The sequence below is a fragment of the Rhea pennata genome, chromosome 24 (assembly GCF_028389875.1).
Source record: "Rhea pennata isolate bPtePen1 chromosome 24, bPtePen1.pri, whole genome shotgun sequence".
Lineage (NCBI taxonomy): Eukaryota > Metazoa > Chordata > Aves > Rheiformes > Rheidae > Rhea > Rhea pennata.
The window spans coordinates 2373610-2400847 of record NC_084686.1 but is presented as its reverse complement, the minus strand read 5'-3'; the positions used below and the strand labels follow the sequence as shown (position 1 = coordinate 2400847).

The window sequence follows — 27238 nt, the reverse complement described above, 5'->3', positions numbered from 1 at the left end:
TTTTCATGTCATCAAAATACCCAAGTGCAAAATATATTTCTAGAGGTGTCTTTGGGGAATCAACTGATATTTCATATGCAGGAATATGTACAGCTCTCATAGAGAGAAAAGCTGCAGACCCTGTCTCCTTTTGACGTGCCTTTCTCTCCTCCTCTTCTCCATTCCTTTTGCCCATATTCTGCCATTCCTTTCATGTTTTTTTCTGTTCCTCTGCATGTTAGCAAGGAAGCGGGTCGCTGAGTCACTGACAATGGGAAACCAACAAGCTAGATGGACTAAGGAGCCAAGTACGGAGGCTTCCCGGCAGGCGCAGGGCGGGTGCAACAACTTCTGTTCAGAAGTCAGTGTGGGACGCGCAGGTGAGCTGAGGGATCCAGCCCTGGTGAAGGCTGGGGGAGCAGGCTGGAGTCAGCATGGCAGAAAGCAGCTACCACAACTTCTACTCAGCCCTTACTGAAAGGGAGAGAAATATGGTTTGATGCCCTGTTATTCTGACCTATAATTTTCAGGGACTGTAAATTGGCCCTTAGCTTGCACCAGAGGATTTTCAGCTCAGTTGTGTGGTTAACCTGAATTTGTGTGGATCCTCAGGGAAGCTAGAACTCTTGCTTCACTCTCCCTGCCTAAAGAATCCCAGCTGTGAGCATTTCTGTCTACTCAGTCTGCCATTAAGTCTGGTCCTGGATGTTCTTTTGAGTCAAGGAGTTAGATTATGGCAGTTGCAAATGGAGACAAATGTTGGTGGGCCCTGTGCCTTGGATTTCAATGTGCAGGTTAGAAAAAATATAGAAAAAAGGCTTCTATGTCTTTTCCATCCACTGTTAAGATTTTTTTTTTTTTCCTGTCATATCCACTGCTCCTTAAAGTCTATGTGTGATTCGATGTCTGACTCATTGCTACCCTACCCAAAGCAGGTTGGGTAGGTTCTTTTGAACAAGAGCTTTTCAAAAATCCTTGTCCATTGCTCTACTGTTTCTGGATATAAGTAATTACTGCTAGGATGTCTATATATTGACAGGCAGAGAAATTGTGGCACATGGCTCTTGGAGAGGAAACAGTGCATAAGCATAAAGTTAAACTCCCTCTGTTCAAATAGATGCCAGACTGCAATTCTGTAGTAATAGCTTCCCATCTTTAGGAAAGATTTGAGGAGACACTACAGTGCTATATTTGGTACTCCCTCTGCTCTAATGTGCCAAAGGAAGTTGAGATCTTCAACTTATTTTTAAGGTTTTAGGTAATATGGAAATTGTAGGCCAGATCTCCAAGATGGCTGGCTGTAAACTTGTGCTGATTTTAAGGCATTACACTCAAGCCAATACAGAAAGCCCCACTGAGACTGCAGTGGCTCTCAATGGCTGCTTGCGTAAATTCTTTTACCTTGGAGTGTAGACACAGCAACCGTAGGTCTGTTTCTTAAAGATGACAGGAAAAAATGTTTCTCAAAGCTAGCAGTCAGTGTTTCAGTTTACATGTAGCTCAACGTTATTAAAAACAAAACAAAACAAACCTCTGTCCATCTTTTCTCTTTTGCAGAGGTTGGTGTCTTCTTGGGTAACTGGATGTTAGGCGAATTTAGAGGTTTAGGACTGAGCTCCGCTGTTAAAGTGATGCATACGCCTTTATTACAGTAGCTCCCAATAGACCTTCAGATAGGAAGTGTTTGCATTACATGTGGCTTAGTGTGTTTCTGAGTCGACACAGATAATTATAACAGTTTTTTAGTATTAAACTACAAGTAAATTTGGTGTGTGGACCTGACACAGATTTATTAATTTTTTAACAGAGAAATGAAGTGCATGGTGCAACTGTGCTATCTATGGTTATTTATTTTATTTTATTTTATTTTATTTTATTTTATTTTATTTTATTTTATTTTATTTTATTTAATGCAGTTACGGTGACTCAAGAGTTAGCAAAAAAACAATATTTCATTTGTGTTAATTTTGCATTATACTGTCCTGCATATGGATTGCAGCATTTTGATTCTTTGGAATGAATACAAGTCTTTCTTGTGGTGACAGGGAAGAGCGAGCTGCACTAGGTCCTTCTGGTCTGTTCTCATCCATTATGTGCTTATTAGCCTAGGCTGTTTGCTGCTGCTGATGATGATAAATCTCAGAGCGGTGTGTACATGTCCATCCACTTCTACATTATATAAATAATGATTCATTTAAAAATGTCAGGTTGCATAAAATCTCTGCAGAGAATCTGTCTGACTTTACACACACATACACTAAGGTTTCTCAAATGCTGTCTTGCTTTGTAGACGATGATCAATGAGGAAATCCCTGACAGCTATCTAGTTCCTAGACCTGACTAGTGATTTCAGTAATGACGCAGCTGATATAACACAATTAAAATATGCAATTTTTTGTGTTGAGGTAAATTTACTGGAGGCAGTTTTTTTTGTTTGCTTGCATTTTTTTTCTCCTTTCCTCTTGTGTTTCTTGTCCTGAACCTCTTCACAATTAATTCACTAAAGCATATGTTGCTTATACAGCATTTTTTCCCCTTTGGCTTTTCAGAGCTACCCTAGAATGGCTTTTCGTGTTTCTGACAACTGCTGGCTTGTCTGGGTGTCATGATTTGACTACATTTTGAATGTGTTACTGTCAGGATGTTCAGTCTGTGAATACTTTTCAGCAGGAAAGATATTACATTATATTGCTATACTGATACGATTGTATCTCTTTCTCTGGCCTGACAGAAGAACAAGGTAATAGCTTATATTTGTCGTATGTAGCCTGCTTTTGATCTCTTTCTAGAAAATGTTTTGAAACATTTTGAACAGTTGGGACTATCCAAGTTAGGAAGGATGAATTCATCAGATTTCAATAAGGGTTATTAAGGTGATCAGGGGAATGGAAAGCCTGTTGCAGGTGAAGGGAGACTAAAAGCTTGGCTTATCTTGCCTAGAAAGAGATATGATTGCTGACTATAAATACAGCATGGGGTAAACACAAGTGAGGGAGAACTACACAAGCCAAAGAACAGTGCTGACATCAGAATGAGGTGATGAACTCTCCAGTGGACAAATTCCTTCTGCAAATTAGAAGGGTTTTTCTATTCATCTGAGCAATGCGTTCCGAAACAGTCATCCAAAGAAGGGAGAAGTTACAGGAAGCATAGCAACTTTTAAGATTGTGTTCATATATATGGCTTTCTGGGACAGGAAGCAGGTGAGTAGATGACTCAGGATGTCTTTTCCAGTTCTGTGTTCAGGCTTTTCTGTGAAGTATTTCTCTAGATTCCCATTTGTAGTTACACTGTTCTTGGCAAAGATTTTCTGTAGTGCCATCTTGGTTGTGCCATCCTTGTTTCCACTCGGAGGTAAAAATGTCTCCGTAGGGACATGCCTCTCATTTTTTTCTGCATATTTTACATGTTTACAAGCTTTATCTTTGCCTACTAAGGCAGCATTTCTCCAAATGCTGCTGGCAGTCACTAAACTTGCCAGTTGATAAATCAGTTGATATGAAAAGCCTCTACTTCTTTATTTATAAGGAACTATTATGGGGCACTAATGTCAGGATCAGATTGAGTGCTTCATACAGGATTTAACTAGAACTTAATTGAATTTTAAGAGGGAGAGGATGTTGGTAGTTGCAGGTTAATTGCTTTAGCCCGGCAGCCTGAATTCTTTATCTAGCTGATTTACCATATTAGAGATCTAAGAAGGATTTGAGGATTGGCAAGCTGGAGAACTACAATAAAGGGATCTTGCAATTTACCTTCCTGTTTGGCCAGAACTCATTCTGCCTATGGCTCATCTAAAGAAGCTAGCTAAGAAAAATGCTGTATGCCAACATAATTATTTTTAAAATATTCTCTTGTTCTAGAATAACGAATTTTCTCTGTAGACCTGAATATGTGGTTTCAGAGGCTCAGAGACAAATTATGCAGTAGTTTCACTTAATCATCTGGATTAAAGAAGGTAAACTAGAAGAAGCGTCTGTAGTGGTGAAAGTGACTGGTCTAGCCAGAAAAAGTTGCTACATCAATAAAAATGGAAGGGCGTTCAATATTAATCTGAGATTTCTTCAGTGTATGGTCTTGTCTGTACTAGGACTCATTTAGGAATGGTTTTCTATATGCCAAGCTGTTCTTGCTTATTGATGTTTCACTTACAGCTCCAGTTTGGTTCAGGGCTGAACTGTCTTATGATATGGATGCAGCAATGTAGAGGAGCAATGACCTGGGACAAGGAGCTTTGGTAGATGAGGAGGTGCTAGTGTTGAGAGGGAAGGTGACAGCCCCAGCAGGTAAATGCACCTTTGCAGCTAAACGGATTGCTGAAACAATCCCTGTGTTGACAAGGCTTTGTAAGCCAAGCTACTGGAGCCAATAACCAACTATGTGCTGGTAGCACACGGTGTTCCCTTCACTTCATACTTCTTTGAGGCTTTTATCCAATAACTTCACTCATAACAGGGGTATTGCAGCAAACATTTGACCAAGGGGCTCCACTGAAGTTGTTTTCTCTGTAGTTTGTGTACGTACTAGGTAAATATGTTAAACATGTTCTGTCCTGTCCTTAGAGTTTATTTTAGCTTAGTTTGATTTGTACTTTTTTTTCCCTTCCTGCAAGGGGAAGAGCCAGCAACTGTCTTTTTGAGCTTCTGAAATCAGATTGTACTGGCGAGCTTGAGGCAAGTTTGAGAACTGCACTGTGCACCTTTCAATAATCTGTGCGCTTGATTGCTTTCCAAGTGCTGCCAGCTCAGCAGAGCTCTCCACATGCAGTGTAGATAGAAAACATGACAATCCAGATTCCTCCAAGACATTAGGTGGCTATTGTAATTTGTAACACTTGCAGTGTAACAAGTTACAGCTGGCCTGGATTTGCAGATGTGCACTGGGACTCCTCTGGGATGGGTTTTTTCTTTTTTAGTGAATCCTTCCACCTTTTTCTGGAAGATACTTTGCACTGTGGACAGGGTAACTGGTTGTTTGGCTCAGCAGAGGGTTTTGTATGGTTTTGTTAAAAACAGTATAAGGCTCTGAAGAAGCCTAATGCCACAATCTCTCTCTGCCCCTAAACTCTGAAGCTGGGAGATCATGAATTGTAGGTAATCACGTTAAACAGAATACTCAGCAGTATGAAATTTCTTCACCGTGAAAGGATTAGCATGAAAAAAAATCACGCATTAGGTTTAGCCACAAACAATGCTGGTTCTTACTGTACTGCAATCTTATAGCACAGGTTTTTTGACATTGTTCCAGAAACCCCTGGTTAAACCCAGCTCGGATTAAGTCTTAGCCACAGGTGTCTAAAGCAGTACTGACAATGATTTGACCTGGTTATTGCTTCTTGTGAAATTGTATGTTGCTGTGTCGATGACTTCCATCCACAAGCAGCAGTGAGCAATTTGTCTAATATAGACCTAATTCACAGATGTTAATGCTAGAGAAAATAGCTGTTTTGTTTAAACTGGCACAGCAAAGGCTAGAGGCTGTACGTAGCAATTCTTGCATCCATTCTGATGACATAGAGTTGAAATGAACCATGTCTTTAATTGCTGTGCTCCAAAGTCTCAAAGCAATGGACAGGGCCTTGTCCTTGTCCTCTGTGTGCAGCTTTTTTGATGTTGCACCATCTTTCCTTTACTCTGTAAGCTTTACTCCATAAGCTTTTGCAAATCAAAGACTTCATAAAACAATTTTCTTATTCTGCAAATACAAAAAAGGGAGTAAATCTGTGTCTATGGCAGAATCAATGATGAGGATGGCTATAAAGATTAAAGATTGAACACTAGTGACTGGACAGTAGAAACACCTAAGTAAAATCTTAACTGCAGCAAAGGTAGGAAAATGAACAGCACATCCTGTATAAGCATCACATCTTTTGGTATGTTCCTGGGTTTTTTTGCTCTCTGCTTTAGATCTGGAAACTCCTTTGGTAATGGTTGTTTGGATTACAAGTCCTGGGAAATGTCCCAACATGTCATTTTTTTTCTGTCTCTAACTTATCTATAACTGTGATACCAAGGTTGAGTTAGAAGGTGTTGTAGAATGTAATTTTTCCTGTCTGAGGGGTGCCCAGCTCTGCCTTGCTTTTGGCAATGTTGTGGCATAGAGGCAACATATACTGCTTTACAGAGTGCTTAACTGCATCTTCCTGATGCCAGCTTTGCTCTGTAACACTCACATTAGCTTCTCTGTCTCCTTCCTTAGAGGACCACTTGTCAAGAGTCACTATGAAATTATTTTAGGGCTCCTCCTCAGCATTACTGTGCATCATCCCTGTTTGCAACAGATTATGAGAACCTGTAAGGTTACAGAATAACAAACATCCACATCTTACTTCCTGTCAGTTACTTACTGAAATAAATTCTAGCTGCAGGCTTCCTTTAATTAAAATAAAAATTACTTTCTCTGCTATCATCATACCTCTTATTACCTCTTTTGGACTGCAGAACAGGTGTCTCTAATGGATTACCTACAGGAGTGTTAAATCCACTGGATTTTCAGCTCCTGTGAATATGAGGGATATTATGGGAACACAGCTTTAGTGTGAATATCCACTACAGTTTGGCTGTTTGCAGAATGCTGAATGCTAGTCTCGGACATTTTATTTATCTGATTTTTGCTCTCATTACTTTCTCTGCAGATCTAAAAAATTTCCTATCCAGACCAGCAAAGGAGCAAATCACCTTCCACAGCCACAGAGGTTTGCAATGCATCTCACCCTTAATGGAGACAGTAGAAGAGACTCCTCAGCCCATCGCAACAAAAATAAAAGGACATATTCCGAAATGGATTAAAGGCAATCTTCTGAGGAATGGGCCTGGGAAGTTTGAGTTTGGTGAGGAGAAGTAAGTCCAGGTTTGGTGAGTTTGTCAGATGATTTTGGCATGAGCACTGGCTAAATCTAAAGGGGATCCCCCAAAATGGCCCACTGGTGTTTGGAGCATCTTGTAGCTTCTTTTTTAAATCAGGTGAGGAGGAAATATTTATGTTATCATTCTTTTAAGAACAGCTGCTCCCTCATCTAGAAACTCCCAGTGGGCTCTCTGAAAACAGCAGTGTGGTTAACTGTGAAGGTTGGAGAATATGAGTCACAGAGAGGCTGTAACCTTCTTTGAATCATACAGCGAGGGATTAGAACGTAGAGATGCTGAGTCCTGTGTCTTCAGTGAAAACCCATTCCACAAACGCTCTGAAATGCAGGGCAAGATTTGTGAAGTTGATTCTAAAATTAAAGTTGTTTTTAAAGCAAAATCAACTTTAAATCAAATCCATCTTATTTTTAAAATAATGTAATTCATATTTTAAGAAGGCAGCCACTGCCTTTGGCTTGGGATCTGCCATACTAGCAAACCAACAAAACTAGCTCTTCCCACAAAGCTGTTGGCAGCAACTGGCCAAAGGTGGTCATTTTAACATACTTTCAGAGATAGAACTTAAGATTTTTCTTAAAGTCTTTTCTTGTTTTGGGGAGAATGGCATCCTTCAAGTAGCTGAGAGCTCATGGTTCTGTCTTGTGCAGTTGCTTTTAGTAATAACATCTATTCTTTTCAGGTAATAAAGCACAATTTCTATCCCTTGTGAAGAAATCTGTAGAATGATTAGTTCAACAGTGTAGATTACTATCTTCCAAAGTTCACGCATAGCATTTTCAGAAGTCCTTAAGTTCCACTTTCAAAATAATACAGGGAGCCCAGTTCTCACTGAAAGTCAGTGTGTAATCTCAGGCCCCAGCCTTGCAAATGGAGAGGCACTTGACTTATTTCACTCAATTCACACACTTTCTCAGACTCATTACAAGGCTACATATGTTAGTGTTCTGGGGACCTGCAAGTTAGCTTGTCACAAACAACAACAAACCCCAGGGCTAAAGGGAGCAGTGTTGTGCCCAGCTCTTGTTCTTTCATTTTTCTCTGCTTGAAGATTTAACCACTGGTTTGATGGCATGGCCCTGTTGCATCAGTTCCAGCTGGAGAATGGCACAGTGACATACCGGAGCAAGTTTCTGCAGAGCAATTCCTACTTGACCAACAGCCACAACAACCGCATCGTGGCCTCAGAATTTGGGACACTGGCAATGCCAGATCCATGCAAGAGTGTCTTTGGGCGCTTCATGTCACGCTTCGAGATACCACGTAAGAGGATTTCTAAGAAATAAGAAATGTTTTCTAATTTTTGGGGGGAACTTGTGGGCCTGAGGGGAGCTGTGGGGAAGTCTTGCAGGCCTACTCTGAGCTCATGTTCTTCCTTAGAACATGTTCCTTCCTTGGAACAACAAAAACACCTTCAAATTTGTGTCCAATTCAGCAAGGAGAGGCACATTGAGCTTAAGGAGTTAGTACCACTTAATGTTTTCATTCCAAATCAGACATATGGTTTCTGCCTCGGAAAAAATCCGTGTATGGGGGTAACTTGCAGACTGCTAGGTACTCTCAGTGCCAGAAGAAGATTTGGAGTCCTTGATGTCCAGATCCACTTAACACTTATCCCTTTTAAAACTCTGATGGAAAAGTTTGTTTTGCAGCCTCATTCAGCTCACCTGATTCCACAGTTGGTTATAAACTACCAACAGAAATCTTTCCCCAGAGAACACCTTGTACAGTCCTGGTAATGAGCATTACACTGTTGTTCTCCCTGAGATACAGCCTTACCCTTAAAACACCTTGCCTTGCTAAGCTTGTAGGGTAAATGGGCTAATCCTTCTCTTCCTGTACTAAGGTGCAGAAGGTGGTATGAGTAGGGTGAGAGAGAGGGTATTGCACAGGAGTGGAAGTATCATTATCTGCAGGATACTGTGCACATCAGGTAAGAAATGGGCTTAATTTTAACCAAAGTACCTTCCATTAAAACCAAAACAGACCTAAAATGTAGGACCATGTATGTCTGTCTAGAATGCTTAAAAAATGAACAGCTCAGTCATTGTTTGAGCTCAAGCTATGGGTTGCAGAAAGTTGCCAGATCTGGTAAGAAGCAGTGCTAGAATCTCATCCTAAAGGCTTGTAGTGTGGATCACTGGTGAATGTTGGTTTTTGACCTAACTGGCAGTTCTGACAGTCCAGGCCTCGGATAGCCTTTGAGGATACCTTGCTTCTGGGAGCACAGCTGAGGTTCGGTACCTAGGAAACACTGCAACTGAAGCGATCTGGAACAATCAATGACTTCAAACTGCAGCTGAGTCTAGCCTATTCATGCTTCAACAATTTGGTGCAACCAGTTACAGAGAGATCACCTTTCTGGGGTAGAAAAGCCTTCCATCACTGTAGAAGTACAGTTAAGAGGTCAATTCAGAAAACTTGCAGGTTGTAGCTTTGCACTTTTGTGTTGTTTAATCAGTGCTTGTATCTTCCTTAATTTTTTTTGCCCTACCACAGGGCAATGTTATTAGTGACCTGCCTCATCAACTACCTCAGAGCCCTTGCTCTTTTGTTCTTGCTGTTGTGTGCTGGCAGCTTTGCATGGCCTTTTGGTGAAAGATACTTTAACTTTATCCAGCAATTATTTCCCTTAGTTCAAGGTTCCAGCTGTTACAATCATTTAGTACCAAGGAACCATATGCCACGAACAGGTACCGAGCACTGAGCTGAGAAAGATCATAGAAGATGTGCAGCAAGAACAAGTTCTATTGCTTTTATCCTTGACTCACTTGTGCAGACAGTTTCCTGAGTGTCTTTGTAGATTAGTGAGATATTTCTAATCAATCACAGAGGGATTACTGTCATTGCAAATGGGTTTATTTGTTTAAACATGCCTAACTTGCTGTAATGTGACCCGAGCTTAAACAAAGCTGTGTGCGACTCTCGTATTTTGTTTCAGAGCCAAGTGACAATGCCAGTGTGAACTACGTTATGTATAAAGGAGACTACTATGTCAGCAGTGAGAATATCTTCATGCACAGAGTGGACCCAGAGACACTTGAAACGAAGGAGAAGGTGGGGGCAGGTGGCATAATGGGGTTAGCTTGTGGTACAGGAGAATAACTCCCTGTTGTTGCTAAGAGGGTCTCAGCAACTTGTGGGGGGGGGGGGGGACACGGGTTCTGGAACGAATGATCAGTGCAGCTCTGAGTGCAGCTCTTCATGGTGTGCTTGAGTCCCTGATAAATCTATCTTGCAAAAAGGCAGCTCTCGTGAATGAAGATGCAGTCTCTGCCCCTTGTAGCGGACAACGAGAGAAACAGATGTACCGGTTTTCGGTAAAGCTGGCATTCTTCCAATGAACTTGCTACTTGTCTGGACTTGCCTGCAGTTGCCCGAGTGTGAAGAGTATGTGCAGACAGGAAGAAGTTACTAATATCACCGACTTTTAGATCTATATTCCTGCCCTGTCTTTTTCTTCCTATCTGCTCGTTTCATTTCCGTCATACATTTCCAGCTCTAAACACTCCAGATCGGCCGTTCTTCAAAGTCTTGTCTAAAAGTTTTTTGTTGCAGATGGGTAGTGAAGTCAGCGTGCAACTCAGGCTGCCACTTTCTTTTGCCCCGTTCTGCTAGCAGATGAATGGAGGGTCAGAGCTGTAGTCTTCCCAGATGCTCTGTGCATAGCCTCATGCAAGGCAAGCTGCATTTGGGGGCAAAGTATGGCTTGTGAAATGGCAACACAAGCTATTCTTCCTTACCACTACCCCTACAAGCACACCCTTGGAAGGGATTTATGTATTTGCTGGGTAGGACCACAGTGAGAAGAGCTACAGAAGAATTCTGGCATTCCTGACTTAGTAAAAAACTGCCATCCCTGTATTTCACGATGGACTGTTTAAAACCACAAAGCAGCAAGCTCGCTGTACCCTCGGATCTCGAGGGAGGTATTCTAGCAGTCTCCACCTTTCTACAGGATCACTTGTGAGTCATTATGAAACTCTGTTTGAGACATAGCATACTACTTGCATATTGAAATGAAGAATTTGACTTGCTACTTTGTTTGCTTTGTAAACTCAGTGATGCTTTGTAAATTCAGCAATGAAATGATGCGTGGGCATTTTTAGTTTCAAAATTCAGCTCTGCTGAGCCATCTGGTCATTAAAAATTTATCACCTTAAGCTGCTTTTTAGATTTTGACCATAATTTTTTGACTAAATGAAGAAATAGGAGGGATGATTTCACATTTAAACTGTCCAACTTGGGATGCCTTAGAAGGACATGGTTTTCTGAGCTTAGGGTGGCTTGGCATTCTTTGAAAAGCACAGCCTTCTAAAAGGTCTCAAGTTGGATGCTCAAAAGCCGTATTTTTTGAAACTCTTGGAAAGAGAAGCATATTTTCCATGTTTTAATGTTTCAATGTGTGGATTGATCTTCCTCCAACTTTTTTCTTCAGAATTTCTTCGCAACAAATCCCTTCCACTGTTTGAACTTCAATCACAACCCAATTCAAGACTTGGAAGTACATGTTAATGGTACTTGCAGTTGAACCTTTGTGCTAACTGTTGCTTCTAGATGTAGACAGTGAAGACTGGAAATTTGTGAGGAGAGTGAGCACAGACTGTCAATTAGCTACATCTGCACCCAAAAAACTTTTTTTTTTTTTTTTTTTTTTTTTTTTTTTTTTTTTTCCGGAGGAGCCAGTGACTGTCTCTTGTTTCATCTGTCTGTGCCTACCAAATGGGCTTCTAGCTGAATTGCTCCTATGGACAACATTTCCACAACGTCAGCACTCCCTGCCCTTGGTCACGTTCATGTCTCCCAGAGAAGCGTTGGTGCTTTTAGTCCTATTTTACTGGCATGACAGATGCAGAGAGATGCACAGTTACTATTCAGGGCACTTCAGGCAAAACAAAGATTTAAATCTAGATCTCATATTACAGCCATAATAATTAGGCTATTCCTCCTCAGGCCTTCAAGTGTCCAACAGTTAGAAAGATCATGGCTTTAGGCTAGAGAGGAGCAGAGAACTTCTGTACTGACTGGAAAATCTTTGTAATTTGCAGGTAGACTGGAGCAAATTTGTTGCTGTGAATGGGGCCACTGCTCATCCTCATTATGAGTCTGATGGGACAGCATACAACATGGGCAATTCCTACGGGAAACATGGTAAGACTGGACGTAGCTAGGCCTGGCCTGCGGGCAGACTGGACAGACTACTTCGTGCTGCTTTCAACCTTGAAATTGCTGTTTCTCTAAGTCTATATGATAACAAAACAAGTTATTTCTTATGTCAGGGTATCAGTCTGCCCCATAAAAATAGCTTCTCTCAGCAGTTAGTTCAGGTGCTTCTGACTTCCTCTGTATCTGGGTTATCTCATATCTCAGACTTCACTCTGAGTAATTTGGCCTGTGAACAATCAGTGGGTTCCCTCCCATTCCCTCCCATGCTTTAACTGAGAAGAGGATGATTTCTAAAGATGCCCTATCCAACACTGAAGCCTAACCCAAAGAATTCTGACATCAGCCACAAGTTTTTCATTAATATTAATTGTCTTCTTAATAGAACCATTAGGGCTTATATAAGAGAAAAGTGGCAGTTACTACAGTAAACCAGCTACCTTACAGTAAAGTTGAATTTTCTGGGATATCTTTCTTCTTCCCAAAACCGTGCAGATTACTTCTAGCTCAGACCTAGTTATTTCTACACAGTTGCTGAGAACTACTGTTTACTGCCTGTTACTTCTCTTTTGGGTGCTGGAGGCCTGTGTAAACAGCCATTTCCCTTTGTTATTGTACTTCCAGCTGGTTCTAATTCACTGAACCGTTGCCCAGTCTTGATCCTTTCTCATTCTTGCTGTTTTCATTTCCTTTCAAATTTAGCAAAATTCAGCTTTACAGCACATGCTATTTTCAGCTGGAGAGACTAAAGTATAGACTATTATTCAAACATGCCATGCATCCCTGCCTATATGCTCAGGTTTAATAGAAGAGTATCAATCTTCACCGCACTCTTCTCATTTCTTTTGATACACAAGTTATGAATTTGGTTTTCTTCCTAGTCCTGTTGTTATAGGATACTCTAAATTTATATAAAGAATGCACTGCAGACAATAAAATTAGATGGCAGTCTACCAGACTCAGAATATCTGTCTACTTCCTTTCATGTCTTTTTTTTGCTAGGTCATCCTCCGTGGATTGGTTTAATGACTTGATAACCAGCTTTTTGCTTTTTGCTCGGTTTAGTCATGACTGTGGTTCCTAATCTGCTAGGGAAACAGAAAAAAACAGAGCCTGGCTTTAGTGACGTGAATGTTGACAGCCTCACAACTCAGTAGTAATGAACACATTTTCTTCTTTCCAGGGTCTAGATATAATATCATTCAGATCCCTCCACAAAAGTCAAACTGCAGTGATATGTTAGAGGGAGCAAAAGTGCTGTGCTCCATTGCTCCAATGGATAAGATTAAACCCTCCTATTATCACAGCTTTGGTAAGAACATTTCCTGCCTCATATTCTGTGGATTTAGCCTACTTTGAGGCAGAAAGGGTTGTTCACTGCCCTCTCTCCTTAGGCTTTTTCACTGTTGCATTTGCCTAATACTCTGATACCTCCTTCCCTGCCTTTTCAGGAATGAGCAAAAACTACATCATCTTTGTCGAGCAACCCATTAAGTTGAATCTGCTGCAGATTATCACTTCCAAACTCCGTGGGAAGCCCATTTCTGAAGGGATAAGCTGGGAGCCTCAGTACAACACCTACTTCCATATTGTGAATAAAAACACTGGAGAGGTAGGTGGATCTTGGCCTTTCCAGCAACTGTACAACTATAACTGGAATTTTAGATCCCAAGAGTGCTGGGTAGCAGCCACAGATGGCTGTATGAATCAGTGCAGCAGCTGCACTGCAATATAGGCTTTACAGGGATCGGTGTTTAATCTCTTTGCCAGCCCTGGAAGAACAGATAGCAGTAAGCAGTTTGAGGTTCCTGGGACTGCAACACAGAGACTGAACTGTAGTTCCCAAGGGCTACTGAAAATAAAAAGGACCATCGTAGCCCGGGAGTGATGTTCTAGGGACTGAGTCATGATTAAATGAAGTCTATTTTGGGCTTTTTTATATTTTGGCTTGTCTTTATGTGGTTCTGCCTATTTACTGGCTTAAAGAAGTCTTTCTGAAGGGACTCAAGGGTGGAGGACAAATGCAAAGGAGTGGGGGAATGAAATACGGATGAGAAGACTCTTTTGAGGTGAGCGTAGGATCTTTTCCAAAGGGCAAGTCACCCTCCCTCTTATGTCACTGTAGGTGCTGCCGGGGCAGTGGTATAGCAAGCCCTTTGTTACTTTCCATCAAATCAATGCCTTTGAAGATCATGGCTGTGTGGTTCTTGACTTGTGCTGCCAGGATAGTGGGACAGCACTGGCTACTTACAAACTTCAGAATCTGCGGAGGACTGGGGAAGGCCTAGATCAGGTAAGATCTGTGGTGTCTGTGTTGTTTATAGTCTGATGGGGCTCCACATCACTACTTATCTGAAGCAAGGCTCAGGTCAGTATAATAGATAATGCTACAGGGGACCAAAAGGTAGGGGATGTGGCCTGGCAAAAGGAAGTATGACTATGTGAAAAACTGAAATTGTGATCTATAGATATGTTGATATTTTTCTCTCCTTTTACATCTCTTAGCAGATGATCGCTATGGAGAATTTCCTTGGAACTTTTAAAAACTGGTTTGTTGCACAGATATCTATCAGGCAGGCAGAATATGCTTCTGTTTTAAAATCTCATTTTTAATGATACTCATTTTCCATATCCCCATGAAACAAAAGGAAGTATTTTGTTCCCCCAAGAAAGTATGGAAAAAAAGTTTTTGCATGACTTCTACAGGGCAAAAGAAATTTTGCTATTTAAAGGTATTACTTCATAAAACCAGCTTGTACTATGTAAACCACATAGACACAAATTCTAGAAACCCCTACATTGTTCCTCTCATTCATCTCACGTCAGGAGGTACTCATAAATGACTTGGTGTGTCCCACTCTGTCACAAGTGCTATTTAAAACCTTAAGAGATATATTACATAAATAATGTATGGAAAAAATGGGGGTGTCTTCAGTTTCTTCTAGTATGTGTACGTGTTTATTGGAAACCCACCATATGGTGGGTGAAGGGAAGGCATTGCTACAACATGTTCAGGCAGATCTGAACTTCCTCTGTCTATATTTGGAACTGTCTAAAAGCAAATCTCTTCTGATCTGAAAGGTATATAGCTATGTCCCTGCAAGGATTTCCCCCTGCCCCCAAAGAGATGGTGAATATTAATTCTAGTAAAACATAATGTTAATAAGGCAGTTTGCTTTGCAAAATGGATCTGGCTTTTGTCCAGCCTGCTTTGAGCATGAAAGAGCAGTATTTGATCTGCATGAAGGCACGTTTATGTCAACATTAGGTGTGTGCTTCCCACACACACGTTATTAAACTGAGAAGTAGCCTAATCATTAAACCGTGCACACGCATATGAGCACAAGTCATTTTGGAGCAGAATCTCAAATTTACCCTGCACCAGAAAGCTAAGGCATGCCTGAACCTGATTTGTCTATTTTCCCCCATTCATTCTTAATCCTTTTGCTTACTGACTAAATAATGTTTTATTTGGCAGAGTTCCTCAAGCAGTTTATTGTGGCTACGTAAAACACAAAAGCTTTAAAAATAGGGTTTCAAGATTAACACGTAAGTTTGAAATAAAGTTTCATGTTGAACTGATGAGTCACAGGTTGAAGTAACTGAAAAGCAGCAGAACAGAGTCCCTGCCACCTATTTTATTTAGATGTTTCAATCTTTGGAAGCATTAAAGTTTCTTCTAAACTAGGTTTCAATACAGCGTTAGTGGTGATGGTGGGATTTTTTAAGTAATGTGCTTTGCTCAACCTCAGACTTCCAAAGTGAGACTGCCACTGATCAGCAATGGGGCTCTAAGAGATGGGTTTCCACCAGGGGTATCCTCTCGGCTTGGTCAGTGTTAGTGAGGTCCCATTTTCTGTCATCTCCCTATTAGCTCACACTCTTGGTTGCGCAAGAAGGGCTTAAGTCAGCCAGCCAGTGGGGCATATGTGGACAGGCCATAAAAAGGCTCATTAAGTATGTCCTAACTAAATAAAATGTTGGATTTGGAGGACTATTGAGTGATTTCCAGACACAACATCAATGACAACTGTGAAAGTAATGCTGACCCATTTATTGACAGCCTTTTGAAGAACTTGGTAAAACATGTAATAGAAAGAAAAAAAGAAAAAGAAGTGGGAGGAAGGTCTGAAACTTCAAGATTGTCCCCAAAAGGGCACTTAGTCAGAGAAGCCACTCCCTTCTCTCTCCATGCCCATAACCTTCTGTCTCTCTAATAGATTTATAACTCAATACCCCGAGCTTTCCCTCGCCGCTTTGTTCTCCCACTGAATGTGAATTCGGACACACCTGTGGGGAAGAATCTGAACCCTCTGTCTTACACATCAGCAAGAGCTGTGAAAGATGAAGATGGTAAGGTGTGTATGTTAAAGCCTTACATAACTGCATTTATGGCTGTGGTGAGATTGCCTGTAGCAGCAATCCTGTGCTATTATTTCTTCAGACCTTGTCCACCAAGTAAGCAAGGCTTGCTCATTGCTTAGCCGGGAATTAGTGACTTAGTACAAGCACACCATCTTCCCTTAGATGAGAGAGCAAGGACTGACTGAATTACCAAAAATGCCCAAGTGGGTTATTAAACTTTGCAATAATTGGCTAGACTTCACCGTCCTCTTTCACCAAATCTCCCATGCTTTCCTCTGGGTATAGAACTCTTCTTTGCTTATGGCTCAGAACAGTCCTACAGTGCGGCTGTGGATGGTGTAGAACATGTGCTGTCCCACACAGGTTCTAGCCATTATCGGTGGAGTAATGTCAGTGTGTACTTCGTACATCAGTTACTGATAAATGGCTTTGCTTGTGTTTCAGCTTTTCCTATTAGACTGAGCCCTTAAGTTTCCAGAAGCCTGTGATGAGTCAGTTTTCAGGGTGAAACAGCAAGGGAGACAGAACTGTTCCTTTCAGCTGCCTCAGCGCATAGTCAGGCTCAGCCTCAAACCTCTCGTCTCCACAATGGCTGTGTAGTGGGTTCATGAGACTGGTCAGCTCGTCTGTACAGTCAAAGCTAAACTGACTCTCCTGTACTGCATTCTTCCTCTAGGTCTGGTGCACGCATGAAAATCTCCACCCGGAGGGCTTTGAAAATGTTGGGGGCTTGGAGTTCCCCCAGATTAACTACACTCTTTACAACGGTAGGAAATATCGTTTCTTCTATGGGTGTGGCTTTCGGCATTTGGTTGGAGATTCCTTGATGAAGGTTGATGTGGAGACTAAGACATTCAAGGTGAGATGAAGTGGGACTACCTTTTTTGAGTATTGGAAGTTATTCCACTGAACTGGCCTTTAAGATCTGTCATCTGCTAGGCATTTTGCTCTTTCAGGGGTTTCTTTCAAATGGGTCTAAGATTAGATCCCTAGCTTCATCTGTCACCTAGTGCCCTGTCAATGTGGCACACTCACTAACCGGGAGATACATCACTCCAAGTTCTGGAATAGATGAGGGAATGGAAAGGATATGGATAATATGTGTGTGTACATATTTATTTTCCAGGCCAAAGAAGAGTCATCTCTTATGATAGCACAGAAAAGACCTAGTCAGCACAGGCAGCTGGAGATGAGTTGCTAGGGTATTTATGACTCTGGCAAGAAACAAGGCCCAGAATATTCCCATCTACAAACACGAGCTGGGATTTATGTCATACCTCCCTTAAATGGAGAGAATCTTTAAGTGCTTACTACACAGAGACTTTCCCAGAGGAATCATCAGAAAGAGACACCCTTGTTTTAAGAATTCTGATAGTGGATACTCATTTTGTTGCAAGACTGTCCTCCATCACAGTTGTTGGTGCCACAGCTTCTGCAGAAAGAGCAGCAGCAATGCCCTCAGGTGGTGATGGCCATAGATCTCTCCTCTGTTGGCATGGCACCTCTTCCTCCACACTGTCTGGGCACAGCTTGGTCTACCGTAGCATGGTGTAAAGCTGTGCCATCCGAGATGATTTTTTTTCCCTTTTTTTTTTCTTTCTCTGAGCTTGTGCCGGCACGAACTGTTGGATGAAATTTGCAGCAGGAGCCCTTTCACTGCCTGTTTGCACAGCGCCCGGCACAATGGCATGGTGTTACAACACTCGCATTGACACGTTACTGAAATCAAACTAATAACTAATCAGGTCAACTATAGGTTTCTTGGGGACACAGCTTCCCTGCGTGCCAGGGTAGCTTTGCGGGGAGGACTCTAATTTGGAACTCTGCTAACTGTAATAGCCAAATATGAACATCTCCATGTGTTATTATGCTTGCTAGATCTGGCAGGAGGATGGATCCTACCCATCTGAGCCTGTGTTTGTGCCAATGCCTAATGCCATGGCAGAAGACAGCGGGGTCATCTTGTCTGTTGTGGTCTCCCCAGCTGAGGTAACATATTCCTACTAGTTCATCAAAGCCGCATAGTACTAGCTATGTTTGCTAAGCCACAAAACTGGATTTGGAGCTCCCTGGCATCTAGCATTCTAGCATCATGCTTCCCAAGGTGTGTTCCTTGGCAACTGTCATGCAGATGTCTTGGTCTGTAAGGTCTGGCTGTAGGTGTTATGGACTGGTTGTACAGTTGGGCTCCCTTGTGTGGGGCAAATGTAGTAGGTTGGACATTGGAATGAAGTTCAGCCTCGCCATTCATTCTGGCTGTCTTTTCATCCTGCAGAACCGAAGCACTTTCCTGCTTGTCTTGGATGCAGAGACCTTTAGAGAACTGGGGCGAGCAGAAGTCCCAGTGCAAATACCTTACGGATTCCACGGCATCTTTGCTTCCCGCTGACAGAAAACTGCTGCCTGCTATAACTTGGGGCCAAGATAGGCTCAGAAAGAAACCTCTGCTTTCTTTTACCTCCTACCTTTGCACTGTGTTCTGGATGAAGGAACTGTTTCTTCTCTGTCATAACCTCTGAGTTACTGCTGCATTCACAAATATATACTATAAAGGGTCTGAAACATACTCTGAGGAAGACAGTAGCCCTATCACTCCAACAGCCTGCTGCTTTATTTTATTTTGCTGATTACCCTGCTAGGCCAATTAGCAGCAGTTCACAAAGGCTGCCATATGTAAGGCTTGCAAGGGAGAAAATGGAAACTAAGATGACCGTTCCTTTCTCCTGGTACCAGTGTGCTCTGAAGGGAAGACACCAATCAGTATCTGCACTTTGGCTGTAGTGGAAGGAGAAGGAGGAAATAAAAACAAGTGGTAGCATCTGGGTCCAATGCAAGGATGTAGTTTCACCCCTACTCCATAAAGATTGCCTTCAGCAAAGATCGGAGGGTAGAGGCAAAGGCTTACAGGAGCTGTACTTGTAGTGCTGTTCTGTTTACACTAACAGTGCCCTGAAATAAAAACATCGGAATTCCTTCCTTTCCTTGCCCTCACTAGACCCATGGCCATCCTCTGTGCCATGCCCTGAGAAAAGCCAGCTTACGTATGTTTTATCATGTTACCTGATCTTGTAGACATGCAAAACACATATCTACCATGCTCCCTCTTAAACAGCATTGGTGGATACAGCTCTGACAACTAACATTTTCCACCTTGCTCTTAATGTAACCAGTTTGAAACATACAGAACTCCACTGTGGTCTTGGTATCTCCTTGCTGTAACTTGTGGAGATCAAACTTGGCACACAACACTATCACATATGCTTGGTTCCTTATCCAGGCTCCTGCAGCTCACGGGCAGTAGCCTCTGATTTCAGTTGAGATGGCAGTAGGTAGGATGTTTTGAGGGAAACCTCCGTGGCAGTTTGTTTACAGGCTCTGGCTTTAAAGACACTATGAAAGTTGAAGGCTTCCTGGAAAATGGATTCTCCTCCTGGCTTAAGGACTTTTCCCAGGTTTCTCACAATGAAGCACTATAAAATGTTTTGAACTCCTTCCCTGAGCAAAAAAGTGAGCCTTGTGCTGTGGTGTTTTGGAGAGAACACTTGCTTCCTATTTGCAAATTTGCTCAGTTTTATTTCAATTCCTGATTTTTCTGGAAGCTGGCCCAGACGGAACAGAGCAAGGTTAGAGCTGACTCACTGTTCCCAAGCAATGTAGCTTTCTCTCTTTCCTGACCCTGCTTCACCTTCCTTCTGGGTCTTGGGAAAAGACAAGGATTTTACACCAAGACTGCAGAACTGGGAGAAGGCAGAGGGAGAGGCTCATGTCAGAGCTGGTCTCACAAAGCCACTAGATGGCAAACATCCCACGGGATTGGTGCTCCAGCCCTGCCACCCAGCTGCCTGGCCTGCTCTACCTGGCAGCCCAGTGTGTGACCTGCCATGTCAGCAAGTGGGGTCTCACTCCCTTGGCCCACTGGCCTTCCCAGACCACAGCAAGGTCACAACCCCATGGCGAGCAGCTGAAGGCAGCCTCTTAGAGTTTTGTCACCATTGCTGCCATCTTTAAGCATTTCCTTCTTGGGGAAGTGGCAGGGCAGCTGTCAGCAGTTCACATGCAACCCTGCATTAGCTGTAACCAGCCGCAGTGCCCAAGCCAGGGCTGTTGATCAATGTTGAAGTGAAAGAGAGATGCTCTGCAATGCAAAGTCTGCGTTACGCTGATGAAGTTACACCTCAGCAGCACACAATCCTAGGCCTGGACTGTGTCACAGGCACTCAGGCTCTGCACTACTGCCTTCAGAGCTGTATTACAGCTGTAATACAGGACTCAGCCGCTCCTGCCCTGAGGCATGGAGTATTCCCACTCTGGTGAAGTGGCAGATACACTTCACTATCCTCCGGGCACCAGGAACACCGTGAAGGCAACGTGCTGATGCACTTACCTCCATTCATATCCTCACGGTACTGAGGATCTTGGTCCCACACCCTCTCCCAAAGCTTTCTATAAATCACTACACTTTACACATTCCTCTGCTTGAACTCTATGAATATTACTGGAGTGCACTCCTTCAAGTCTGTCAGCTTTACAGCCACCCGAGAAGCAGAATTAGAGGGGAATCAACGAGGCTGGCAGCGCTGCCTCTGTAATTGGTGCAGGGAAGGACTGTGGTTACTCTGTCTAAAGCTCTGCATATGACCAGGGTGTGGGGCATTCTCAGGAGCTGTACAATAGCTCCTCTGGTACCGCAGTGCTGGGGAACGGGCAGAGCTCAGCTGCTCTGGGTGGGTAGGAGTTAGATTAGGAAGTCTTATCAGTCCTTTCAGGTGAGCGTGGCCACGTGAGCCACTTCTCTTTGGATTGCTGCCCAAAATGCTTCCCTTGCGCATGCCGAGTGTGCCAGCTTTCCTTCTGCAGGCCCACCCTGTGCATCGGTGTGTTTGTAAACACCCATCTTGCAGCAGCCATTATTCCAAAGTCAAAACCACGTCAAACTGCCCACAAACTGCTAATGTTACCCCTACAGCCCGGACGAGAGGCTGAAAAGGCCTGAAATGTTGATCGAAAAACTGCACGTGTGATGCACAAATCCGGGGACTCGGATTCGGTCCTGAACCCCGCAGCCCTCCCGGGAGGCGGGAGACCCGGGAGCCTGCTCACGCGGAAAGCCCCTCTGCTGCCCGAGCAGAGCCCTTCCCCTGACGCCGGTCTTCGCGGCGCACATCCGAACGCACTCTGAACCGACTCGTGCCCGGGCGCTGAACCCAGCAGCCGCGTTCAGGTGAACAAGCGGTCGCAAGCACCCGCGACGCAGGAGCACACCCAGGAGCAGGCTCTGAGCCGGGCGCGGAGCCCAAAGCTTAGCTCAGGGCTGCCGGCGCCGCCGGCCCCCGCGGGCCGCCCTCCCGAGCCCGCCTGGGCGCGGGCGAGCGCCGGCGGCGCCGCTGCCCGCTCGTCGCCGCTCTCGCCTGCGCCTTCCCCGCCCCGGGGGCGGGCGCCGAGCGCGCCGACACCTGCCCGCGCCCGCGGCGGCAGCAGCAGCAGCGGCGGCGGCGGCGGCGGCGGCGCAGCGGCGCGGCCCGCGGGGGGCGCTGCCGGGCGGGGCCCGCGGGCCCGGATGGAGCCGCCGCCGCCGCCGCCGCGCAGGCGCCGCCGCCGCCGCGGCCCCGCCATGGCGCCGCCCGCCGCCCGCCTGGCGCGGCTCTCCCGCGCCGTCACCTTCAGCGCCTGCCACCGGCTGCACAGGTGAGCGGCGCCCGCCGCCGCCGCCGCGGCTGCCCGGGCCTTGCTGGCGCGCAGCGGCGGGCACGGCCGCCCCGGCCGCCTCCTCCCGGCGCCGCGAACGGCTCCTGCCCGCGGTCCGCGCCGCAGCGCGGCCGCGAAACCCGCCTTCGTCAGCCCGCGGCCGCAGCCGGAGGCCGTCGGCACGTGCGCCCGGCGCGGGCTGTTCCCGCGGCGCCGCGCTGTTGGCGCGGGGTGTTTCCGCGGCGCCGCAGTGTTGGCGCGGGGTGTCCCTGCAACACTGCAGTGTTGGCGCGGGGTGTTCCCGCGGCGCCGTGCTGTTGGCGCGGGCTGTTCCCGCGGTGCCGCAGTGTTGGCGCAGGGTGTTCCCGCGGTGCCACGCTGTTGGCGCGGGGTGTTCCCGCAACGCCGCGCTGTTGGCGCGGGGTGTTCCCGCAACGCCGCGCTGTTGGCGCGGGGTGTTCCCGCAACGCCGCAGTGTTGGCACGGAGTGTTCCCGCAACGCCGCAGTGTTGGCGTGGGCTGTTCCCGTGGCGCCGCGTGCTCCCCGCGTGCACGAGCCCGCGGGTGAAGCGTGGTGCGGCAGAGAGGCGCCAGCAGGTCGAGGCAGGGCCGGGGCCACGTTTCTTGGGGCCCATTTGGAAAAAGCTGCCCAGAGAGGTTGTGGAGTGTCTCCTTCTCTAGAGATACTCCAAACCTGCCTGGACGTGGTGCTCTCTGACATGCTCTAGGTGACCCTGCTTGAGCAGGCGGGTTGGACCAGGTGGTCTCCAGAAGGTCCCTTCCAACCTCAACCAGTCTGTGGTTCCGTGTGTGTTCCTCGCAGCACATCGCTGAGCGATGAAGACAACTTGAAGCTCTTCGGGAAGTGCAATAATCCAAACGGCCACGGGCACAACTATAAAGGTAGGGAGTTGACTGCTTTGCATGTTTCCGTGCCTCGCCGTGCCTCTTCCCCAGGAGAGCAAGGCCGGCCACGTGTCTCAGCAGTCTGGCCTGGCTTTTGGTGGCTGTTTTTTGTTGATTTTGTTTTTTTTTTCAAGAAGAATTGAAATGAGTCCTCAACAGCAGGGCAGAATTGCAACCCATTGTAAATTAGATAGATAATAAATATTTATCTCAAAGTCACTTAAATCAGAGCTATTTCTTTATAACCTGTAATGTGTTGTGGATTATATTATATATATATATTATAATGTTATATTATCAAACAGTGATTTTGCTAAGCAAAATACTTGCAACTAGAATAGCACTGAATATTATTTTCACAAGTTCTTCTCATAGCAAGCATCTCCACCCTATGCCTATAAAATCAGATCTCTCTGGTTGACGGGCCAGTTTTAGACTGTCTGTATTGTAGGTACCCTGAAATGTCTACTACAGAGCTGCTAGCTTTACCAGGGAAAAACAGTTGTTGGACTGAAACTATGTCCCTCATTTTAAGGTTGAGTTACAGAGAGAGCAGTGCTTATATGAGAAAGTAAGAAGGGTGTTCCCATTTTCAAAAATTCCTGGAAAACAAGCCTCTAAAACTGTTACAGAGCAGGCAGAAAAGCACTGAGGAGACCAGACTTGGACCATTATGCCTTTCTAGTTTTGTCCAGAAGACTTTGCTGATGAAGAGACTCTTATCTTGAGTACAAAGGGCATAGAAAGTAGTTATTTGAGAAGTCAGTTAGTCTGTGGCTTGCTGCAAGTGGCTTTTCACGGACAGTGGGTATCAGACCTTGAAGAATGACTTCTTTTAGAAGCTAGGTGACTGAGTAGTTTTTCTTTATACAGTGAATAACCACTGTGTAAAACCAGTCCGAAGTTCTAAGTGTTAGGAAGCTCACGCTGGTCTGGGTGGATTAGTGGTGTATGGGCTGCCTGTCCTGGTCGCTTAGGTTCCCTGTGTCACACACATGACTTGATATCTTCTTTTTTTCAGTTGTAGTCACTGTGCGTGGAGAGGTAAGTGTGATCACCAATTTTTTCCATTCCATAGAGCAACAGTATAGATGGGTCTCCATATTACACAATTCTTAACTTCTAGCTTAATTGCTAGGTTTCCTGGGGTGTTTGAGGAAGCTCTGTACACATCACTATAGAAGAAGGTTTTCCATAACCATTTTTTTCTGAAGACAAATGTCCTTTTCACTCTGCACTGAATAGGAGCTTGTAGGTGACCATATTTAAGTCCTAAACTTGTCACCTACCTTTGGGCATAGAGCTTTGTCTGCCAGGACCTTACTGCAGAGTGGGTAGGTTCTGCTCTCAGGTCTGTGGGGCACCTTCTGGATGATTATTGAGCCAAAGGGAGGGACCTGTTTGATTCTCTCTGTTGTTTTCTCAAGGTATTTTATTGCAAGTGGAAAAGGAACTTCTGCTTTCAGAGTTGCTTTTTACCCTCCATCATGTCATCATTTTGTGTATTCTGCAGAGTGAGTTGTTTTGATAGCACTTCGGGGGTTTTTTGATATTTCCTAAGCAACTTTCATAGGGGTTCCAATTCATAGGGAGCTTGGAGAGGGAGACTGTATTCAGATCTGAATCAAAAATTTTAAAGCCTTTTCCTTGCACGTTCTGGAAATTCCCTGTCACTTGCAGAGCCTGTTTTTATTCATAGAGCTGTGCCTCCTGTGGATGGAGGATGCCCTGAGCTCAGGTTAGTCTTTGACTACTTTTCCCTGGTTATTTAGCCGAGCAATTTAATGTCCGTGTTCCTGCTTATGATCGTGCTAAATCATTGCTTGAAGACTGTGTGTTTTAGAGAATTTTTCTCCTTGGTGTAAGCTCTATGAGACAGCGGAGCCACTGGAGTTATTTGTGTGCAGTATTGGCCTGTGAGGACATCACGGGGTAGAGTTGGAACTCAGTGAGGGAAAGTGGATAGAGATTTTTCTTGTGGGTCAGATGTCTTGAGCACTCAGATACCCATTCACAGTCTGATTTGTATTGGATCATGACTGCCTTCATAATAAGGACCTGTAGCCACGTTCCTAAGCTCCCTTTTGTTTTCCTTGCAGATTGATCCAGTCTCAGGAATGGTTTTAAACCTGACAGATCTGAAAGAATATATGCAGGTAATAGTACTACTTTCCTAGACATCCCCTGTGAGAAGTGGTTAGAGCTTAGCAATTTTGTAGTACCAGGGTGGAGACACTGTGAGTTGATAATGTAAGAAACAAAAAAGAAATTAAGAAATGATGTCAGACTTAAATGTTGTAGTGCAGTGATGTGCAGCACCACAATGTCTTCTGCTAGGAAGTTTACAGGTGGATATAAGGCTCTTACCCTTTTGTAACATATTATTGCCTTCCTCCAAACTGAACCCCAGTACACTGTCCCTATGGGACAGTCTTGCTTATGTTGCTAATTGCTGCTAATGTTGCTAATTGCTGTTGTCTGCCTACAGAAGGCGATCATGGAGCCACTTGACCACAAAAATCTGGATAAGGATGTGCCCTACTTTGCTGAGGTTGTGAGGTGGGCCATGGGGACTCCTTGTGATTGCACGGCCAGGGAATGGTCTCCGGGGCTCAGTCCTACATTTGAAGCAGCAGTCTCTGACACAGCTGTGTGTGTCGTGTGTGGTGTGCCCTGGCTGCCCTCCATCTCTGGGGCCACCTCGCTGTGGCTGGCCAGGTGCGGGCCTGCTGGGGCAGCTCTGGGCCCCCACGCTCTGGAAGGCACAGCTCGCTCGCACGGAGGAGCTCGTTGCGCACTGGCACTTCTCAAAGTGTGGGCAGCTTGGGGAGACAGCTATAACCTGTTAATTATTACATGTGTTCACTGGCGCTGGTTCAAGCCCCACTTGCATTCGGTGTGTCCCCTCGTGAAAGCTGTCCTCATGCTTCCCCTTGGCCTTTATCATGCCTGTTTTTGGTACAGTCTAGTCCAATGTTAATGCTGTCAGTCCTCAATATGCTCCCGTTTCACTCCTAGCACCACTGAGAACGTTGCAGTGTTCATCTGGGAAAACCTCAAGAAACTCCTGCCCACGGGGACTCTTTATAAAGTCAAAGTGTACGAAACGGACCAGAACATTGTCGTGTACAAAGGAGAAGAAACAATCTCTGAGAAGTGAAATGAGCTTAAACTTAATTGATCAGAAACCCCACTGCCTAATCACATCAGTGAATTACTTCAGCACTGTGCACTGTCTCTCTTACATGTAGGCATTGATTATGCATTTCATAAGAACAGGAATATGTATTTTACAAGAATTCTTGCAGCAATCTGGTGGATGGAGTTCAGGAATTTGTTGATTTGTCTGCTTTTTTTTCCAAGACATTCCTGTTTTGCAAATCCCAACCATCAAGCTGATATAAAAGCTGCAGTTGTACTGTATTAAATAAAGTAGCTTCCTAGAGAGTGGATGGTCTGGCAAAGTATATCCTTTGCATTCACAAAAGGCTTTGATTTTCTCTAATTAAACATTGGATTAATTTATGAATTTTTAATAGCTTGGGCTTTATTTTTTGTTTTGTTTCTTGATCAGATAGAGAATGACAACTCTGTGATTTTTTCCTTTGGTGGTATAGACTCTTCCTGTGGCTAGCAGGTCTGTCTCTGTATGAGGAATTGGTATAGTGAATAATACATCTGTTTACAAAGCAATTCTCAGTGTAACTGCAAAGATAAGGGGGAAAATATATTGTTGAGAATCAGCATGAAGAGCTGAGGAAAAAAATTAGAATGTCTTTGTTTGTTAAACTGGGCTGGCTTGCATGCTTTTCCCAGGACATACTGGCCTGAACACTCCAGGCAGAGGGTGAAAGCTGAGTGGGAGAGGAAATGGGAACATCTCAGCCCCAACCACGTAAGAGAGCCCTGATGCGGTGGAGAAAGTGTCCTGTGGAAAGCAGGGGAGGATAAACCCTTAAACGCTGGTTATCCAGCTGCTAGTGGCGCCCGAAGTTGCCACTCGTGTGAAGTTTTGCTACAAGAATGCTTTTCACAGTGTAAGTTTTCATTTCGTTTATACCTGAGAGTGTTAGCTTGCCTCAGGAGCAGAGCAGACAGACAGACAGACAGACCTAATCCTCACCTTGCTGTAGAGTCATCCCTGCTATAGGAGGCTTTCTGTTCTGTGTCTGATCATGGAGAGCTGACGTAGCCAGGAAGGACCTGGGATGCCTTGAGATGCTATCCATTAAAGCCCCCTATAAGCTTGTAGGCACAAGCAGTCGGGTGAAATATGT

The 27238-nt window shown here is 44.5% G+C and overlaps 2 protein-coding genes across 2 annotated transcripts; both read left to right on the top strand.

Moving 5' to 3' along the window:
* Positions 1-346: 346 nt before the first annotated feature.
* On the top strand, positions 347-19345 carry BCO2 (beta-carotene oxygenase 2). The gene is made up of 12 exons (XM_062594511.1): positions 347-359; positions 6614-6818; positions 7894-8105; positions 9784-9899; positions 11891-11993; positions 13189-13317; positions 13457-13617; positions 14131-14298; positions 16226-16363; positions 17047-17229; positions 18249-18359; positions 18646-19345. Exons 2-12 carry the CDS (start codon positions 6697-6699, stop codon positions 18757-18759), a joined length of 1557 nt encoding a protein of 518 aa, XP_062450495.1. The 5' UTR covers positions 347-359; positions 6614-6696; the 3' UTR covers positions 18760-19345.
* A 2624-nt stretch (positions 19346-21969) lies between these two features.
* On the top strand, positions 21970-26490 carry PTS (6-pyruvoyltetrahydropterin synthase). Its single transcript, XM_062594575.1, has 6 exons — positions 21970-22055; positions 22879-22958; positions 23983-24005; positions 25061-25117; positions 25450-25520; positions 25980-26490. The coding sequence occupies exons 1-6, from the start codon at positions 21982-21984 to the stop codon at positions 26119-26121; spliced, it is 447 nt and encodes a 148-aa protein (XP_062450559.1). The 5' UTR covers positions 21970-21981; the 3' UTR covers positions 26122-26490.
* Positions 26491-27238: the final 748 nt, after the last annotated feature.

What these genes read in the sequence shown, in the direction of transcription:
- PTS (XM_062594575.1), top strand. Translation starts at nt 21,982, where the DNA reads ATGGCGCCGCCCGCCGCCCGCCTGGCGCGGCTCTCCCGCGCCGTCACC. An exon ending in GCCTGCCACCGGCTGCACAG is followed by an intron (nt 22,056 to 22,878) that starts GTGAGCGGCGCC and finishes TGTTCCTCGCAG; the next exon opens with CACATCGCTGAGCGATGAAG. An exon ending in TACTTTGCTGAGGTTGTGAG is followed by an intron (nt 25,521 to 25,979) that starts GTGGGCCATGGG and finishes TTTCACTCCTAG; the next exon opens with CACCACTGAGAACGTTGCAG.
- BCO2 (XM_062594511.1), top strand. Translation starts at nt 6,697, where the DNA reads ATGGAGACAGTAGAAGAGACTCCTCAGCCCATCGCAACAAAAATAAAA. An exon ending in CACTTGAAACGAAGGAGAAG is followed by an intron (nt 9,900 to 11,890) that starts GTGGGGGCAGGT and finishes TGTAATTTGCAG; the next exon opens with GTAGACTGGAGCAAATTTGT. An exon ending in CTCCTATTATCACAGCTTTG is followed by an intron (nt 13,318 to 13,456) that starts GTAAGAACATTT and finishes CTGCCTTTTCAG; the next exon opens with GAATGAGCAAAAACTACATC.